This window comes from Neodiprion lecontei, chromosome 7 (genome assembly GCF_021901455.1).
Source record: "Neodiprion lecontei isolate iyNeoLeco1 chromosome 7, iyNeoLeco1.1, whole genome shotgun sequence".
NCBI classification, from domain to species: Eukaryota; Metazoa; Arthropoda; class Insecta; order Hymenoptera; family Diprionidae; genus Neodiprion; species Neodiprion lecontei.
Genome location: NC_060266.1, coordinates 9,140,617 through 9,160,305, shown reverse-complemented (window position 1 = coordinate 9,160,305; position 19,689 = coordinate 9,140,617). Strand labels below are relative to the sequence as shown.

Sequence of the window (19,689 nt, the reverse complement as noted above, 5' to 3'; positions counted from 1 at the left end):
GGTTATTCTAAGTAAGAAATTTTTCGAACCAAATAAACTGTAAGTCAAAAAAATTAGTTTTTTGGTTCGATAACTTTTTTTCTCAGTGTACGGATATAAAGCATGGACGGCTGCAATTACAGTAGCGTATTTGATTATTGAGCCATCAACTAACGTATTCGTGTGAAACTATGATGATTGTTACGTAACGGAATTACAACATAAGTACACCGTGCGACACATATGCGTTCACACGAAAATGTCGTTATGTGATCGTGGTCCACTAAGAAATAAGGCTTACTATTTGTTGAATCCGCGCTGTAAATTAGCGGCATTCTTTTTCACGTTTTACAGTCTTTAATCTTAATCTCTGCGTGGACATTTTAGTCACGTTTTAAGGTCATAAACTACTCAACTGCTGGAAGTTCCCATCCCTTATTGACGAATTGCGTCGACTGATTTGCCAAAAAAGATACTCCTTACGCCGGTCTGCCACATCTGGCAGCCAGTCTTGCAATCTCGACAAATTCTCTACTTTCTACTCGTAAATACCTTTGCCTACCTACCAATCCTCTAATCTTCACTTTTCGTTCCTTGTTTTTTTATGACGTGTATCCTAAAACGCCCGTACGTGCATCGCACATTGGGAATGTACGTTTCTGCTTCTGGCTCACGTGCTCACTCCCACTCCCAAGCAAAATCCATCCCTTCTCTCAAGGGACAATCCTACCCCTTCCAGTAGTTTTTTGGCCATCGGAACTTAGTTAATTTTTGAAACCTACCTTTAAGATCAGATTCGTTTCGACCAACGCGAAGAGAAGACCAACTTACTCTACTGCCACAACTTCTTCTCACTACCCCGCGTGAATCTCATACAACTGAACTCAACAGTGTATTCAAATTATTTCAAGTCTGTTAATAAATATATTTGTTGACTAAACCTTATAACATTGAATCATCCTTGAGTCAAACCCAATTGTCTCAAGGAAGCCAGTGCATCGAAAATCTTTCCCGATTGGTTTGACGAGGATTTACAACCCTCGTTGGTAAAAAATCTCTTACCGCCATCGATGCCGAGCGCAAACACTATTATAAGGAATAAGAAAATTAAAAGACTCATTACTACTAAGGTAGTCTAAGTAGACAATAACCAAACTTTGTTGTTTGGATCAAAGAGTACCCGAAGTTTTCTTGAATGATTCGCAATAATGAACAAAAGCCTGTTTAATATATGTACACCATTTTATGTCCTATATTTGTTATGTGTTGACTAGGAAACCTTCAAAAATCAACTGTTGGATGATGCAGCAATATTCAAGCACGATGCTGTATCACTTTCGGAGAAACTGTACACCAGTGGACCCTTTTCATCCGACTGGAAATCATCAGGTAAATCCGCAGACTAACCAAAGGGTTATTGTGTTACCATTCAACAGTATGATCATGCTGACAAATTTCGAAAAATATTGCAATTAACTCTTAATATATGTCGTTTTAATGAACATTTTGCAACGAATTCTTACAGATGCTATAGCGTGGCTGAAAGCCTTTCACAAAGAAATTGACTTCCTTAGAGCAAGAGAGAGCAAACTGAAATATGATTTAGCTGTTTTTGGTATCAGCCATCCAGATTCAATGGAACTAGCGAAACTTGAAAAAGTTTGTTGATTGTATTAGTATTATACTAGCATACACGGATTTATTTAATTGATCAGTACTATCTCAATAATTGATCATTCGTTTTCAAGTTTAAAACAAAACTAATACTAAAATAAACACAACGACGTACTTTCAGGATCTTACTGCTATCGAATTGATTTGGCAGCTTACAGATGAGTGGAATGAAGCATGGGAACGTTATAAGACAGGAAATTTCTGGACGATTGGAATGGATGAAATGGATGCAACGGCCAATGCCCTATTTCGTAAATTTACGAGATTCGCTAAAGAATTGAAAGAAAAGAATTGGGAAATTGTTGAGACTACAAGGTACACATTTCATGTTGCTACAGTAGAGATTAATACACTGCTCCGTTCTACTGCAAATCTTATTCCGAATTACAGTAGATCACTTGATTTCCAAAATGTACGTTGCCGAGGAATTTATAATTCTGGGAAAACATCGTAACGACCGATTCACAATCCATCAAGTTCAACATAGCAAGCTCGCACACATTTTTCTTCAGAATTCATGCGTGTGAAGAGATATGAGTTTTAACCATTTAACTACCAAGGTGTTATAGCGGCGTCAAGTGCGCTTGTGCCGTAACTGCCAACATTCGCGAAATGGCGTCATGAAGTAATTCAATATTTTTAGGTGTATCATGTAAATGTTTACTTTTGGAAGCATGTGTTTGAAATATTTTTGAGGACGAGGATTCCGTTTATGAGCACAACTAGTTATTTTTTTCGCGCCTTTACACAGTTTTGAGCCCTCAAAGTTAACCAATTAATGAACAGATCGTCTTTTTTCGGGATAAATTTTTCTTTTCAAAAACACTGAACAATCCTATTTATGAGTTTACATAATCAACTTTAAGAATTACCGAGTGAATTTTATTTATTATACAGTGTAACTATATGGTTTGTAAGTGAAAAATTACTATTTTCAATTCCAAGTACGCAATTTTAAGAATTACTGAGTCAATGTCTTTTATTATATAGTATAACTATGACTTATATACAGAAAATTACTCGGTAATTATAGAAATTGCATATTTGGCTTCCAAAATATTATGATTCAATGTTTTTCAAAGGAAAAGTTCATTCCGAAAAAAGAAGATAATAGTTTATAGTCCAGTCAATATGGGTATTTGCTCTACGAAAGGTGTTGTAGTAATGATTTTGATGTATGTTAATGAGTTCCGGGCCCCAATAAAAAATATCCAAGTTTTCAACCTTGAATGGGTTCCGCTCGGTTCGCCATCTTGGATTAACGGTACAAAAATATAATTTTTAAAAACAATTTCCGAAAGGTTGATCTTATGACAAGAATGTTGAATACAAATGGGAAAAAGACTGAATTCCCTACATTTTTCTTATCGACACTTTTAACAAGTGACAGCGGCGAAAACATGATTATTCTTACTAAAAGCGGCCAACTTATTTTTTTCACGTTAAATTTGGTAAAAATGATAATATTGATAACGTTGTCATTTATAAGTATTAAATATGATTCGTCTTAGTTGGTCTAAATCCTTTTTTAATTAACTAAATGGTTGCAACGTTTCGATCGGCCACGGCCAATCGTCTTCAGGCAATCTGTTAACATTTAACATGTTATCTGACAATGTTCTTGTTTACGTTAGCAATTTTACATTATATTAAATTTATCTAAATTAATGTGTGTGTTTTATCACTTTTTTTATAGATATATGATCATATATATATATATAGGTTAAGTTACGTATGTATAAGACCTTACATTTGAATGGTAATAACGAAGAAACAAGAGATTATTGAATTTTATGGAAAATTTGATTGTATAGTAAATTTGGTATTATATGTGTGAATGTGAATAGGTTACTTACAAACATTGACAATCCTACGAGCCTACCGTGTTCAGTGCCTGAGCGTCGTTTTGTGCCCGTGTCATTGCGATCTCCGTGCGAGCCGCGCTCGAACGATTCGTCTCCGCAGGGATGCCAAATCTCGCGTAGATGAGGAGGCGAGCGCGCATCACGCATTTTTTAAAACGGTCGAGTTAAGTCGTCCGTCTAGTGACGATCGTGAGTGACGCCGTGCGTTCTCTCGTACCACGATCAAAAGACGAGAGGCCCAAATATACTCTCGTATACGTTCGCTCTACGGAGTAAGGTAGATGAGTACGGCGCGAGTGTCTCTCATTCTACACGGGACCGAGTGCCCATACACGCATACCAAGGGTCTTGCACCCTTCCATCATACAACGAGCCCGAGCGCTCTTGGTGTACTACCAACACCAATCATACTTTCATACACGTTCGCTCCTCGGAGTAAGGCAAACGCAAATCATACGAAATTCGATCGAATCGAATAAAACAAAAATCGCAATACGAAACGCACTCGAGATCGCGGTGGCATGAGCCAAACGGGCTGTACCCGGCATATACACATTCATATACACAATCGACACATTCACGTGTGCGACACATTCTTTTATACGTTCACAAATACACGTTCAGACTTCGTGGGTTTTTATGCCGCAAGGCTTTTCCCACAAGAGCCAATAAACATTCATAATTCGATGGCTCAAACGCGAGAGTTTTTTATTCAAGAAAACCTCAACCTCTATCCTTCACACTAATAAAAAAGGTTCAATTCAAAACTACGAGGCAACTTCGCCTATGAAGAAGCTTCGACTATACATACCGTGTTGTTGTCTCGCTATGATAAGAGTAAGTGAGGATCTTTATTCAATACAGGTAATGGATTTATTAACAGTTGGTATTTACACATTTGAAACATAAACCTAATATGGCTGCACTGGCAAGACCCCGAAATATTTGATTTATGAATTATCTCATTATATAAATGACTTAAATGTTGAATGTCTGTTTTTTTTTTAATTTATAGTGATGTCATTATTCCTACGGATGTGTAACATTTCTCTTATACTCCTTTTAAACCAATTGGATTCTGTAGTTAGTACATTTGAGTTTGTAAAATCAAAAGTGTGGCCTAAGTCTAATAAGTGTGAAGCTAGAGTGCAACTGTCATGTTTGTGGTTTTTATTTTTGATCTGTGACCTGCTATCCTGTTTTTCAGGTGTTGAGAGTATTGTTCTATATACAGGGTGTCCCTAAATTGAGGGACACGGACCAGCGAGCGTGATACCTGACTGAAATGCAACCGAGAATTTCTTTACCGGAAGCTCGTCCGACGCATAGTTTTTGAATTATAAGCGATAGCGTTAGGCCAATCAGAGTGCACCATTTCATCTGGATTTGCCGCCAAGGAAATTGCTGTTTTGTTCGTCTGGGTGAATTATTATTATTCGGTTACAAATTAAATATCGGCACCTCCCCTCACTCGCTGTTGTACCCCTTCTCGAGCGCTGACCTCGGTATTGTTGCCGCGGCACACGCTGCCGGCCGCACACCCACGGACGCACACTCGTGTGTGTGAAAATAAGCGAATGCCCAGCTACACAATACTACGAAACACACATCTACGAGTGAAAATAAAAATAAATCTCCAAATAAATCAGCGGATTTAAGATTTAATGTTATAAAACACTTCCAATCATCGATGTATGCATAAAACTAGAGATTCTAGATGATTGATATGCCGTTAGGGTTCATAATTAGTCATTCAATCAATCTGAATTATGCTTTCCGTACATTTTTTGTGTCTTTGCAACATAACTTTTCCACTAGTTTGAAATACATCATTGACATCCGATTTTTCAATAATGCGAGGGAACAACAACTCGCTGAAATGACGTGTCAATAGGTTTGTAAATCACTTACGATTCACCTGAGTTAACACAAAATAACTGAATAAATGAGAATTCACTGACTCACTAAAAATGATAACTGAAATCTGGAGAATTATTTGAGATTTAACTGAATTAGGAAGAGTTGTAACAAGTCAAGTTACTTTGAATAACTTTAGATTCGTGCCAAAATTTTATGTTTAGAGAGAAAAATAATTAAATTCAAATAAAAAAGTAATTTTAAATCAAGAAGAAGGAAATTCCCAAATACCTGAATTCAAATGAAGCAATTTCAATTTAATAAATCTATCTGAATTTGAAGAAAAATAATTATTATTATTTGGAATAGAAAAATGAAGTCGAACTACATGAATAAATTCAATTAATTCAACTCAAAAAAATATGGTGTCATTCAAATTCCCAGTTATTTCCTCGTCGATTCAATGTGGGTCTGGAGCCGCTTGTTTACTAACACGAACGATGCAATACAGTATCGATGTATGTGATTTAAGTAACAATTACTCAAAATTTGTCAAACTCAAAAATATTTTGAATAAAACTATGAATTATCGAAATATCTCTTCTGATATTAAGACTACACGCAGAAATTTACCAAATTGATTAATTTTTACCAATTTGATCGAGCCATGTCCGATTACTTTGTTGAAATCGATTAATCGATACATCAATTATTCTCAGATAAGTGTCCATCACTAGCATTGATCTCAACAATTTCAACGTTACTTGCCACTCCAGACCCACATTGAATCGACGAGGAAATAACTGGGAATTTGAATGACACCATATTTTTTTGAGTTGAATTAATTGAATTTATTCATGTAGTTCGACTTCATTTTTCTATTCCAAATAATAATAATTATTTTTCTTCAAATTCAGATAGATTTATTAAATTGAAATTGCTTCATTTGAATTCAGGTATTTGGGAATTTCCTTCTTCTTGATTTAAAATTACTTTTTTATTTGAATTTAATTATTTTTCTCTCTAAACATAAAATTTTGGCACGAATCTAAAGTTATTCAAAGTAACTTGACTTGTTACAACTCTTCCTAATTCAGTTAAATCTCAAATAATTCTCCAGATTTCAGTTATCATTTTTAGTGAGTCAGTGAATTCTCATTTATTCAGTTATTTTGTGTTAACTCAGGTGAATCGTAAGTGATTTACAAACCTATTGACACGTCATTTCAGCGAGTTGTTGTTCCCTCGCATTATTGAAAAATCGGATGTCAATGATGTATTTCAAACTAGTGGAAAAGTTATGTTGCAAAGACACAAAAAATGTACGGAAAGCATAATTCAGATTGATTGAATGACTAATTATGAACCCTAACGGCATATCAATCATCTAGAATCTCTAGTTTTATGCATACATCGATGATTGGAAGTGTTTTATAACATTAAATCTTAAATCCGCTGATTTATTTGGAGATTTATTTTTATTTTCACTCGTAGATGTGTGTTTCGTAGTATTGTGTAGCTGGGCATTCGCTTATTTTCACACACACGAGTGTGCGTCCGTGGGTGTGCGGCCGGCAGCGTGTGCCGCGGCAACAATACCGAGGTCAGCGCTCGAGAAGGGGTACAACAGCGAGTGAGGGGAGGTGCCGATATTTAATTTGTAACCGAATAATAATAATTCACCCAGACGAACAAAACAGCAATTTCCTTGGCGGCAAATCCAGATGAAATGGTGCACTCTGATTGGCCTAACGCTATCGCTTATAATTCAAAAACTATGCGTCGGACGAGCTTCCGGTAAAGAAATTCTCGGTTGCATTTCAGTCAGGTATCACGCTCGCTGGTCCGTGTCCCTCAATTTAGGGACACCCTGTATAAAGGTGCAAAATAATCATTTTTGTTTCATTGTTTTTCCATACATCAACGTTACTAACTTCAGCTTTGTAATGACGTAATGTCGATCAAATAATTCATTTGTCAACATTCATTTTGACAGTATTTATCAAGCAAAACTTATAAATTTTCTCTATTTTCTTTTCAATGAATAGATTCAGATCATACTTCAGATTTATCAATCATTGTTGCTCTATCAAATTTGTAAATATATAATGTGTTATGAATTGACAACAATTTTAAATGAAATTACAATCAAATGAAAGTCTTACTTCATCAAGGTTAACAAACTACTGAAACTGATCGATTTTCTTCTTATGTATTGTGACGTGGATTTTTCCGCACCTCGGTCACTCAGAGTAAATGACCAAAAACTTACCGCGTGCATAATGATTCGGCGTCCACGATTTATCCTGGAGCTACAAACAATATGGTGAAGTTTTGTTGGGCGCCTGGCGTGATAAACACGTCTCGAAATCGTTGATGCGCTATGTCGCGACAATATGCTCGGTAGCTCAGTACCGTGGAGAGAGGAGGGGTAATTTTTTGGTAGAGAGAGAGAGAGAGCGAGATACGCAACACCAACACGCTATTTTACTAAGCAGTAATAGAATCAAACTAATATATATTTTCTGCCACGATAATACCAGCAAAACAAAATAAATAAGAAAAAATAATAGTTCAAACGTCGCTCATTGCGACTTAAAATACAAAACGGGAAATAACAATGCAAAATTCGCTATTTGCAATTCATATTCACATGCTTAGATGTTACACAACCCCCCCCCCCCCCAAAAAAAAAAAATTATATAACAGAAAGAAAAGCGAAATGACTAAATCTAGACGGCTTCTAATGCCTGCGGACGCTAGTCACTGCTTGAACGATAAACAATAACTCAAAACTATAAAAAAAATTTGACTCAACGTGCTAACCGCATTCGTCCTCTATCAACTACAGCGCCAATCACCAACTTAACAATAAACGGCTCGACAACAACTGAACCGAAATCATAATCGACGCGCTAACCGCGATCGTTAATAAATTTAGAAAATTTCTTATGCCTACGTGCGCTCATCGCCATCTTACTAATGAACAATAATTGATAAACTAAGACCAGAATTGGGCTCGACGCGCTAACCGCGACCGAATTAATGAATCTAGAAAGCTTCTTATTCTCGCCTAATGATAACTTACTATTACGCATCCGAGCTCCACTTCCTCCGCGACGTCTGAACGCGGTTCGCGAGTTCGAACGCTCCCCTTTTAACGATTCGCGACCTACTCGAGAGGCGACCCTTTATTTTCATGGACTCGACGTGACCCCGTGCAGCGAAATTTAAAATTATTCCTCGCAACCACCAATTTGTCTTGAAAAACTCGAAACACGAATCTACTTCGCAACAGACTTCCACCTTGGCTGGTCGCCAGAACTCGAGTGATTTCAGATGGCCGATCGGCCGGAACGCCGATTTCGTCACGCCAATCCTTCGTGACGTCATCACCCTAAGAATGCGCAACAATCGATCTGTTATCGATTTCGGGGATTGCGCAATTTGACGCGCACCTGTCGTCGCTTCGCGGCGCAGAACTTAACGCTAGATCGCGATGTCGTCTTCCGTGCAGCTCTACGGTGTGCCGGGGTTGGGCGGGGTGGTACTCTCTCGTCGCTAGCCGGTCTCTCGCGGTTGCCTTGGTCAGGTGTAGGCGAGGTGAGTGGGGAGGCTGCGGCGCGCCGGCCGCCAGCGGGAATCGCATCCGCCTTGGATTCCCGCGCTGCAGGGATCTGCGTTGGCTCCCCCTCCGCAGCCTCGACACCCTTCACGCTAGATCTCCGCGGTTTCGCTGCGCCTCGAAATATCCCCTGCGTCGGAGTTGGTCGCAGGCTCGTGGCTGGTGTACTCAATAAAAAATAAAAACGAAAGCCTGCAATACCTCAATCGTAATTCGCTATTGCGTCCCTGTCGAAGCTTGGATGCGTGACTCCAGTTCTGGCGCTCGTATACTATTCTTTCGCCACCCGATCTCACAAACCCTCATCCCTGGATTCTGCCCTAGGTTCAGGGAGCATCTTGTAACGGGTATGCCTACAGAAATGCCACGTTACAGTATTTTCATTCGATTTATTTATAATAGTGAGAGATGGCATCCTAATATGGAAAATCCGATAGAACTACGACTTCCAATACTTGAATATGAACATCTAACGAAAATCCTCATCGATCATCAATCCTCTCCTGAAGTCCTGTTGAAATTATCCGAAATACCTAACAGACCTTCAAGACAATGCTGTGAATGTGCGTTAGAAAGATATAATCAAGAATCTTTCTTTATTTGCAAAGAGAAAAAAATTTCTTCACTATCTGGTCGCAGGAGCGAAAGTTCAGAATAACAGGCTCTGGATGCTAGAAAAATCTGAAAGCTAATTGGGACGTTAAATCTTCTAAATACTTCTATGCCGAAGAGGTGTCAAATCTGATGTTAGTTAGTAACTGGGTTGATAAATAGTAAGATAAGTATTCGTCAATACTGGAATATATTGTTACAAGTATTAGACTTATTTATACACAAGGTACATGACTACCATCTACGGTGTACGGTGAGAGACTTTACTTACTAACTATGGCTGGGTAGCTGTGGACAGCGGCTACGCATGCAAGTATACCTATTTCGACAATATATACTCACACTTGGAACCTTATCCTTCAACACTCTCTCTCAAGGTACAGAGTGTATACATACTAATCCAAGCGTCTACACTCATCACACTTAATATTCATGCTCTCCATGCATTCCCAGTGCTTCTCAATCTTAAGTCCCTTTGTGAATACATCAGCTGGCATTCTCTCTGTACATAAATATTTCATATTGATTATACCATTCGCATGCGCATCTCTTTCAAAATGATGCCTTGCATCTATATGTTTTGTACGCTGGTGATATACATCATTTTTGAGCATACTTATTGCACTCTGGTTATCATTCAACAATGTAACTGTCTCTGTTTCATCCTGTACACCCATACCACACAGCAACCCTTGTAAATACACCGCCTCTTTACTAGCTTCTACTACCGCCATGTATTCCGCTTCCGTGCTTGAGAGCGCCACCGTTTTCTGTTTTCGCGCCTCCCAACTCACGACAGATACTGCCAGAACAAAACCGTATATCCTGTATACGATTTACGATCAATCTAATCTCTCCCCAGCTAGCATCAACTACAGCGAATAACACTAGTCCAGTTCTCTTGAATGTTAGACCATAGTCCATCGTAGCTTCAAGGTAACGCAAAACTCTTTTTGCCGCTTTCCAGTGGTCGACATTATACTCTGTGTTAAACTGGCTTAAGACATTAACCGCGTATGCTATATCTGGTCTAGTTGTAACTGCTAAACATAACAACGCACCGATCAAACTGTGGTATGAATACTTTTTCATCTCTGTCTCACACACACGTTTTGGTCTCACAAGTTTATATTTTTCCACAATGGGCGTGTCAATTGACTCACACTCCATTCCAAAACATTTGAACAATGCTTCGGTCTATTTCACTGTCTCAGAAAAACACGTGACTCTTCGTCGCGCTCAAGTTCAATACCTAGGCACGTACCTACTATACCTAAACCTCTTGTTTCAAATGCATTTGACAATTACTCTTTTAAGTCACTTATTCAATCGTCGTCATCGTACGCAACCAAAGTATCATCTACATATACAGCTGTGATAGAGCTGGAACATTTGTCATGAAATGTAACAGTTCTATATCCTCTCGTAGGAACATGCCAGGGATCATTTAAATGAGTGCGAAATTTATCGTGCAGCATAGCCCGCCTTGCGCGCTTGGCTTCCTTATCGGCAGCAGTGCTCAATTTACGCCATTATATGCACTTTATATGCATTGTCGCCGAGCCCGGCGAGAGGCCGGGTAGCCAGTCTCAATACTGCTTCCCGGCGTAACGCACGCCTAATTTTGCTTATACATAAATTCAATATAACGTTAACGCCTGCACTCACAATTGTTGTTATCCATTATAACGTAATTCTCTATTTTTGAATGAACGTATGAATATATATATTCGTTGCGTAATTTTCGCATGACACAACTATACACGTTACTTTCTTCCCTCGTCGGGCAATAAATATACACTTGCCTCGTGGCAACGCTTTGAACCCCAAAGCATACAATTTTTCTATAAGTTTTTTATGCTATGCCACACCTGGTTGACGTAAATGAAACGTAACAATGACTTTTTTAACAGACATATAAACCTTTTTTAACAATCACTCTTTCTAGCGCTTCGAGATATCCACCATACCTTTATCACTGATCACTTTGTCACTGGAACCTACTGACTCACCTACCATTATCTTTTCGATAATTTCCTTTACGATCAACTGAAGGAATGCGATTCGCAAGAAGAGTATGTGCAAAAAATCATCACGGCAGCTAATAAGCTCCGTGCCGTAGGTATGTACGTGCCAGGCAAATGGGTCTGATCATTGTTAATGACGGGATTGCTGGATTTCTACAAGCCTATGATAATGGCGTTAGGAAACTCCGGACAAAATATAACGGCCGATTTAGTCAAAACGCAGATCATGGAAGAAGTTAAGTTTACATAAAATGGTAATTATGATGCGCATGGATTATATTCTAGAGCCCCGTTACGTGGAGAGCGACCAGCGAAACTCAATAATCAAAAGGCATGGCTGACATGTCAACAATGTTATAACTGCCATCGACACGGGCATTTGACGGGAGATTGTCCAACGAAAACAACACAGCAACAACGCAACGCTCATGGAAAGGTTTGTCTATCTCAGTCAGACGAAAACAAAGATTCTCAAGATCATGACGCTGAACAGGTAGCGAATATATGTAGTTTTGTCAGTTTCGTTACCAGCAAGGACAACCTCACCCACAAATGGATCATTGACTCAGCGGCATCAAGACACATGACCAACGATACATCGTTTGTACACAATCTTCATCCTTCCTAGGCAAAAGAAGTGATATCAGCCGATAAAGCTCGTGTAATAGTATTAGGAGAAGGCGAGGTATGTATAACACTGAAATCAAAACAGTTTTTTTAAGAATTCACTCAAAGAATGTCTTATATGTACCAAATTTAGCTGCAAATTTGATTTCAATTGGTTGTTTAGACAAAAACGGTGCTTCTATAAAGATTGTCGACAAAAAGTGTATAGTTTTAAAGATGGTGAAAAAGTTCTTTAAGCGAATTTAATCAAAAATGGTATCTATGCAATTGAAAATGATAACAATACTACGAAATTCACGACTCCCGTACTGTCAATAGCACTTGTCACATCTGAAAAAACAGTCGTTGGGTACACATGACATCGTAAAATGGCCCATTTAAATCACCAAAAATCATATCAGTTAAATCAGTCAGCTGACGGTATTAATATCATGAAGTCTGGTTTGCTATAAATTGTGAGCCATGTGTTTATGGTGAACTAGTCAAAAAATCCTGTCGTCAATCTAGTTCTAGGGCACATAGTATGTTGGAGCTCGTACACAATGATGTTTGTCAAGGTGATAGATTGTCTATGGAGGGCCATGAATATTTTCTTACATTCATTGATCACTAGACAGAATGATCTTTGTATATCTTATAAAACATAAGACTGAAGTAGCCAACTGTTTCGAAAATTTTATAAACTCAACTCAGAATCAACTTGGAATTGAAATTAAAACAATAAGAAGTAATAATGGCACTCAATATGTCAATTCCAATATAAACTAAATTTTACAGAAATTAGGAATTGAACATCAAACTACCGCGCCCTAAAACCCACAATCAAATAGTGGAGCAGAAAGAGCAAACAGAATTCTTTTGGAGAAGGCTCGATACACCCTTACGGAAAATGGTTAAAATAATTTGGTGTACTGAGATACACACATTAACAACCACATACAGAAGTCTTTAATGTGCACATGTCAACAAGTCACATATACAGGTCTTAAATGTGCCTTTCGCGACGAATTTCTAATGTATAGGAAGAAACCTGACTTGTCACATCTCAAAATTTTTGCATGTAAAGCTTATGCTCATATACCTCAACAATTTAGCATGAAATTTCAAGATAAAGCCACACAATGTATTCTCCTGGGATATGGTAAAGATAAAAACTCATATCTTCTATGAAATCTTTAACAAAAAAAAACCATAATGAGTAGAGACGTTACATTTAACGAAAATTTAGATCATAATCACAAAGACATTGTACACATTCCTATACCTTGTGATGACCCTCTTCTAACGTCTAGGTCTGAGAATGCAAGTAACGAATTTTTTGAAAAACCACAGGAAACATCACCATCAGTTAACCGCCGAACAAGAAGTACAAGATTGAAAAATCAAATCAAACTGGAACTAATGGAAACATCTCTGTTGAATATGGATCAAACTATACAAATCAATGTCGATATTCTATCTGATAGTGACCCTATAGAACCAGACCAAGAAGAGACTTTAGTTAACTCATTAGAAAAAAATAGAAAATCAGCCAGGCCTACTAAAGAAAAAACACTAATTACAAGGACTATGTAACTAGTTTCAATACTACCAAATCTTTGTTGACTGATCCAAGTTCATATAATGAAGCTGGAATCTACAGATTCTTTTGAATGGCGTAAAGCTCTGGAGAAGGAGTACTATTCAATATTATCTCACGACACCTGGGAATTAGTAGATACTCCACCCAATGCAAATGTTGTTGGATCAAAATGGGTATTCAGACGTAAAAATCCACACACTCTGGATGTTGTATACAAGGCATGACTGGTAGCCCAAGGATACTCTCAAAAACCAGGAGTTGATATCGACTTGGTTTTCTCGCCAGTTGTAAGATACACTATCATAAGAATTCTCATAGCACTAACATAAAAATTGCACTTACAAATACGACATTTGGATGTAAGTACAGCTTTCCTTTATGGATCCCTAAAGCACGGGATATATATATACAAGAACCGTTAGGAGTTATATCACCTGAAACAGCTAATAAAGTCTGCGAATTAAAAAAGCATTGTACGGAATGAAATAGAGTAGTTGAGTTTGTGATAGGAGATGTCGATTATTTGCCTTACTGTCGGAGCACATTACTCGGAGCTCCTCGGGGAATCTTAAGAAATAAGGATCGATTATAAATTCATACTTGCGCGCCCGAATTTGAGTTGGGAGAATAATTGGACCAATCGGAAACGTACCGAATAAGCGTATCGGTGACCCACGCGGAAAGAGTGGGGGTTAGCTCGGGCACTCTGCGCCGAACCCTCGAAGAAAGAGGCTTAGCTTTAACGATATTTGTAATTGTATCTGTGCTGCGTCTGATTAGCATCGTAACATCGATTATTGATATCATGTAACGGAGAATATTGAAAGAGTCGATCCCCGAGAACCCCGGACTGAGATTAAAAGTACGAGAAACGTACGAATATACCGAAACTGTAAGTAAGAATTATTTGATCCTGTCTATTGAGTTTTCCTCCTGCATTCTCTCTCTACACTGGGTCTTCAAACTCACTGTCACTCCCTGAGATTTGATCAACCGTTGTTGTTTATCGTTAGAACAACTGGCGCCCAAATATTCCGAGAATTGTTATAATTAATGAAATTTATTGTTGAATCGATTCTTGAGCCCCGGCAGCTCTGACCCAAGCCGCGCTGGGTGAAAGGCTTTCAAGAGAGTAGAATGAGCTGATGTGCCGTTAAAAAAAAAAAAAAAAAATAGCATGTCTCAAGCTTGATATGAGAAGCTGCATAAAACTTTTATTCAAATGCACCTTACTCAATGTCGACAAGATCAATGCGTATATTATATCAAATCTAATTTACTTTTCATCATAGCAGTATTTGTTGATGACATGTTTGTGTTCCATAATTCCTCGACACACATGACTGATTTCTTCACTGAGATGTTGACCTTGTATCAAATGAAAGACTTGGGTGAGGCCGAAGAGTGCTTAGGTATACAAATCTTTGAAACGAAAAATGAACGTATAATCCAAATTAGTAGTGTATATACGACAGTTCTAATCCAAAGATGGCGGCGCTCCCCCCTAGCTCCCCCCTAGCTCCCCTATAGCTCCCCCCTAGCCCCCCCCCCCGGTCATTTTTGGTGGCTATTTCCATAGGATTTGACACACACACACACACACACACGCACGCACGCACGCACGCGCACACACACACACACACACACACAGTCTTACACACAAAAAATAATTCCTGTCGAGACTTGTTTGGCGCCGGAAAGCCGCACATAAATCGGATAGGGTAAGTACCCGCTAGATCTATTGAAAAAATTCCAGGAAATGACCCCTGTAGGAAGGTTTAAAATGGCGTTTTGAATGCTTTTAACAATTTTTTTCATTTAACATCAATTACATTTAGTTTTCTTATTCTATTCTCAATTATCTTATTCTAAATTTTAACGAGTAAAATTATACATATTATTTTCAATATCCATATTAATTAAACATATTATTATTCCAAAAATTGACTTATACCAATTTTTTAACACTACCACTGATCGGATTATATTCAACAATGCGATCATGCAAGATCATGCAGTAGGCAGAAGTGTGTGGTGGGAACGTAGTGCTAGAGTCAAATTCCAATCGAATGTCCACAGGTCCAGTTTTCAATGTTCCGTTCTGCTTGGAGCAATCGATGACGATAAGGGGAGCTTGGTTTATAAATTCACGCCTCGATAGCAAAGGCTCAGCTTCTTTGTTATAGTAGCTCATTTGAAACCGAACATACATATCATAGAGAATGGCGGGGGATGTGCAGGCTCGGACTTGTTCGCTATAAAGAGTCGTAAAACCCAAAACTGTGTGTACACATACCATCCGGTGAAGAGCGGGCAGGATAAGATTTTTCTCACACCACACACTGTTCGCCACCCGCTTTTCGTTGACCGATTTTTCCCACCACATGGCCCACGCTGCTTAACGACTCATAAAACTCAAAAACTACATTAGGCGGCGGCGGGTTCGTGGAGAGGGGGAGGGGGAGGGGGTGAAAACCTGTTCCAACACGCTTTAAGGCAAGATGCAGCTGCGGAACTGGGTGACTTCAAACTGGCAGATAAATCGCAAAAATTTAGGGATGCCGGGGGCGGGGACTGCGGACCCCAGCCGTCTTTCGCGTCATTTTTTACATGAATTTCATCATCTCTGCAGAGTCGGGAGGGCAATAAAACCCAAAAATTTAGGGATGGCGGGTCGGATAAAGGGTGGACCCAGTCGTCTCTGACGTCATTTTTCCCTCCGAGATGCGCAGAACGCAGTGCGCACCGCATCTCTGACGTCATTTTACCCTCCGATATGCGCAGAACGCAGTGCGCAGAGTTCCCAAATTCTTGCGATCTATCGGCCTATATACATATAAGCTCAACGCATCCGATGCAGACTCGTCAGTCTTACACGATACGTGCAAGTCAAAAAAGTTATACAAAGTTCAGCTTATATCAACGTCAAAGTCATGGCAGTCGAAGCGTATATGGGACTTGCGGAGCAGATGGAGAGGACGTACAATTTGCTGAGAGAGCAACCACCCGGAGAAGAGAATGACGCCGTCATCAATCATTGGGCTGATATTGGAATTGCGAATATCCAAGTTCTGCGCGATATTTCCATGCAACGAGGAACAACCGTTGGTGCGAAAATACGGATCCAACATACGATCGCACTCCTGCAATCTTGGGTAACGAAGATCAAGCAGTTGCAGCAGCGCACAGTGGTGACGGGTGGAAATATCGGTACTCCTGCGGGTGTACAATGGGACGACGTGGATAGCGCTTTTGCCAGCCGAATCAGAACGGGGGTTGTCACAAATCTCCGTCATAAAAATTTGGACGCCTTTCTGGACGATGTGCAGCACACGTCGTCACCGAGAAGTTGGAGCTGATACTGCGCGAGGAGGGAAATGTGAAGGTTAACCTCATATTATCGTGCAAATTCGAAAATGCCAAGCACGAAGAGATCTCCACCGAAGTTAAGAGTTTCAACACCTCCAACGTGACGATTCTTCTCCCATCGAGCGATATAAATGGTTGGTTTACACGTGCACGGGGTGATCTGCTGTCAAAGGTGGAAGATTTCGAGCAACGCGATTCCGGCTGGAGTATGATTGAGATCCTTAACATCGCTGTAAATATCAATCGCTACCAGCCTCTCGCCGCGGGGGCTTCAACATTCGTCGAGCTGCCCCAAGACATTCAACGGAAGAAGGCTGTGGTGAACATGAGGAACGAGGACGAAAGATGTCTTCTCTGGTCCGTCATAGCAGCCCTCCACCCACTCAACACCCACACTGAAAGGACTAGCCGTTATCATCGATATATTTCCGAGTTGGACTGTACAGGTATCAAATTCCCTGCTACTCTACATGATGTGAAAAAGCTTGAGAGATTGAATAATTTGCGCATCAATGTATATGGAATAGAATCTCAAACTTTTTCGCATCATGCAAAATCAAATAAAAGCGTCATCGTGCCAATTTATTTGAGTAAAAATTTGCATAGCGTAAACATTGACACGATCCATCTTCTAATGGTTGAGAGTAATCCGGAAGACGACATGACTGGTGAGTTTGCACCGAGATTCCACTTTGCTTGGATTAAAGATCTTTCCCGATTGGTGAGCAAACAATTGTCTGATCATGATGGTCGACTGTTTTTATGTGACAATTGTTTGTGCCACTTTAGCGTGAAACACGCCTACGACAATCATCGGCAAGATTGTATTATGCTAAATAAAGTACGCATGGAATTTCCCAAGTGTAAAGATTTCTTATTTTCCAATTTTCAAAACAAAGGCACCGTTCCATTTGTCGTATACGCCGATCTCGAATGTATATTAATCCCTGAACCTGTAGATGAATTTGAAACTCGTAAGACTTGTGAAATTCAAAAGCATATCCCGCACAGTGTAGCGTACTATGTACATTGCGCGTACGATGAGACTTTATCGGGGTTCCACGGTAAACGCGGTGTCGATTGCATAGATTGGTTTATGCAACAGCTTAAAGATTTATCAATTCAAGTAGAGTCACGCATCAAAAACATAATTCCGATGAAGTCTCTTACCCAAGTGCAACGCGATCGTCACATGCGCGCAACGAATTGTTATATTTGTGAAAAACCGTTTACCCCTGAGGAGAAAAAGTGTTACGATCATTGTCACTTCACGGGTAAATATCGTGGTCCTGCTCATAATCGGTGTAATTTGAATTTCAGAGAGTCGCACACAATTCCAATAGTTTTCCACAATTTGTCCGGTTACGATTCTCACTTTTTAATAAAATCCCTCGCGTCAACTTTTCCTGGTAAAATTACACTGCTACCCATAAATAAGGAAAAATATATATCCTTCACGAAACGCGTCGATGGAACAATGATGCACTTGAGATTCATCGATTCGTTCCGATTTATGGCTAGCAGCATCGATAAACTTTCCACATATTTGACCGATACCGATAAACGCATAACACGCAAATTTTATAATAACCCGACTCAGTTCAGTATGATGACCCGCAAAGGTGTTTTTCCCTATGAATACGTCGATTGTTGGGGGAAACTCGATGAACCGCGATTACCTGCAAAGAAGCATTTCTACTCGCACCTCTGCGATGCAAATATTTCAGACACCGATTACGAGCACGCGAAAACTGTTTGGAAGGAATTCCATTTAGAGTCATTGGGAGGCTATTCAGATTTATATTTAAAGACCGATGTTCTTTTGCTTGCCGATATTTTCGAAAATTTCCGCGCTAGCTGCTTCAAAACATACGATTTAGATCCGTTGCACTACTACACTGCACCGGGATTTGCTTTTGACGCGATGCTCAAGCATACTAATGTAAATTTGCAACTTTTAGACCTTGGGGGGGGGGGGGTTTGTCCCAGCCCCCCAATAGCTATAGGATAAACTGTAGACATAGAATTGATGTAAATATTTGATGTTTGACGCCTCGAACGATCCACCATCGGGCGGAAACGTTTCATGATCAATACGATATTTAATGGATTTTAAGTTTCAAAATGGGAATTCATATACTCAACAATTGTTTATTTATTTATTATTAATATATCAAGCAATTATTCATATTTATTCGTTTACCACGAGAAAAGTTTTCAGAAAATGAAAAAAAATTTTCAGGAAACGAAAAAAACTTTTCAGAAAATGAAAAAAACTTTTCAGAAAACGAAAAAAAGTTTTCAGAAAATGAAAAAAAGTTTTCAGAAAATGAAAAAAAGTTTTCCGAAAACTTTTTTTCCATTTGATTAACACGTAAAAAAAGTTTTCAGAAAATGAAAAAAAGTTTTCCGAAAATGAAAAAAAAGTTCACCAAAAAATAAAATGAGCATTAATCGTATCGAAAAATTATA

The 19,689-nt window shown here is 39.0% G+C and overlaps 1 protein-coding gene across 1 annotated transcript in view; it reads left to right on the top strand.

Annotated features, from left to right (window-relative positions):
• Positions 1-19,689, top strand: part of LOC107227614 (dynein axonemal heavy chain 2) — a 732,784-nt gene that overhangs the window by 67,186 nt on the left and 645,909 nt on the right. The window contains exons 3-5 of the mRNA XM_046746102.1: positions 1,254-1,368; positions 1,505-1,638; positions 1,775-1,968. Coding sequence (XP_046602058.1) covers positions 1,254-1,368; positions 1,505-1,638; positions 1,775-1,968 — 443 coding nt within the window. The remainder of the gene's footprint in view (positions 1-1,253; positions 1,369-1,504; positions 1,639-1,774; positions 1,969-19,689) is intronic.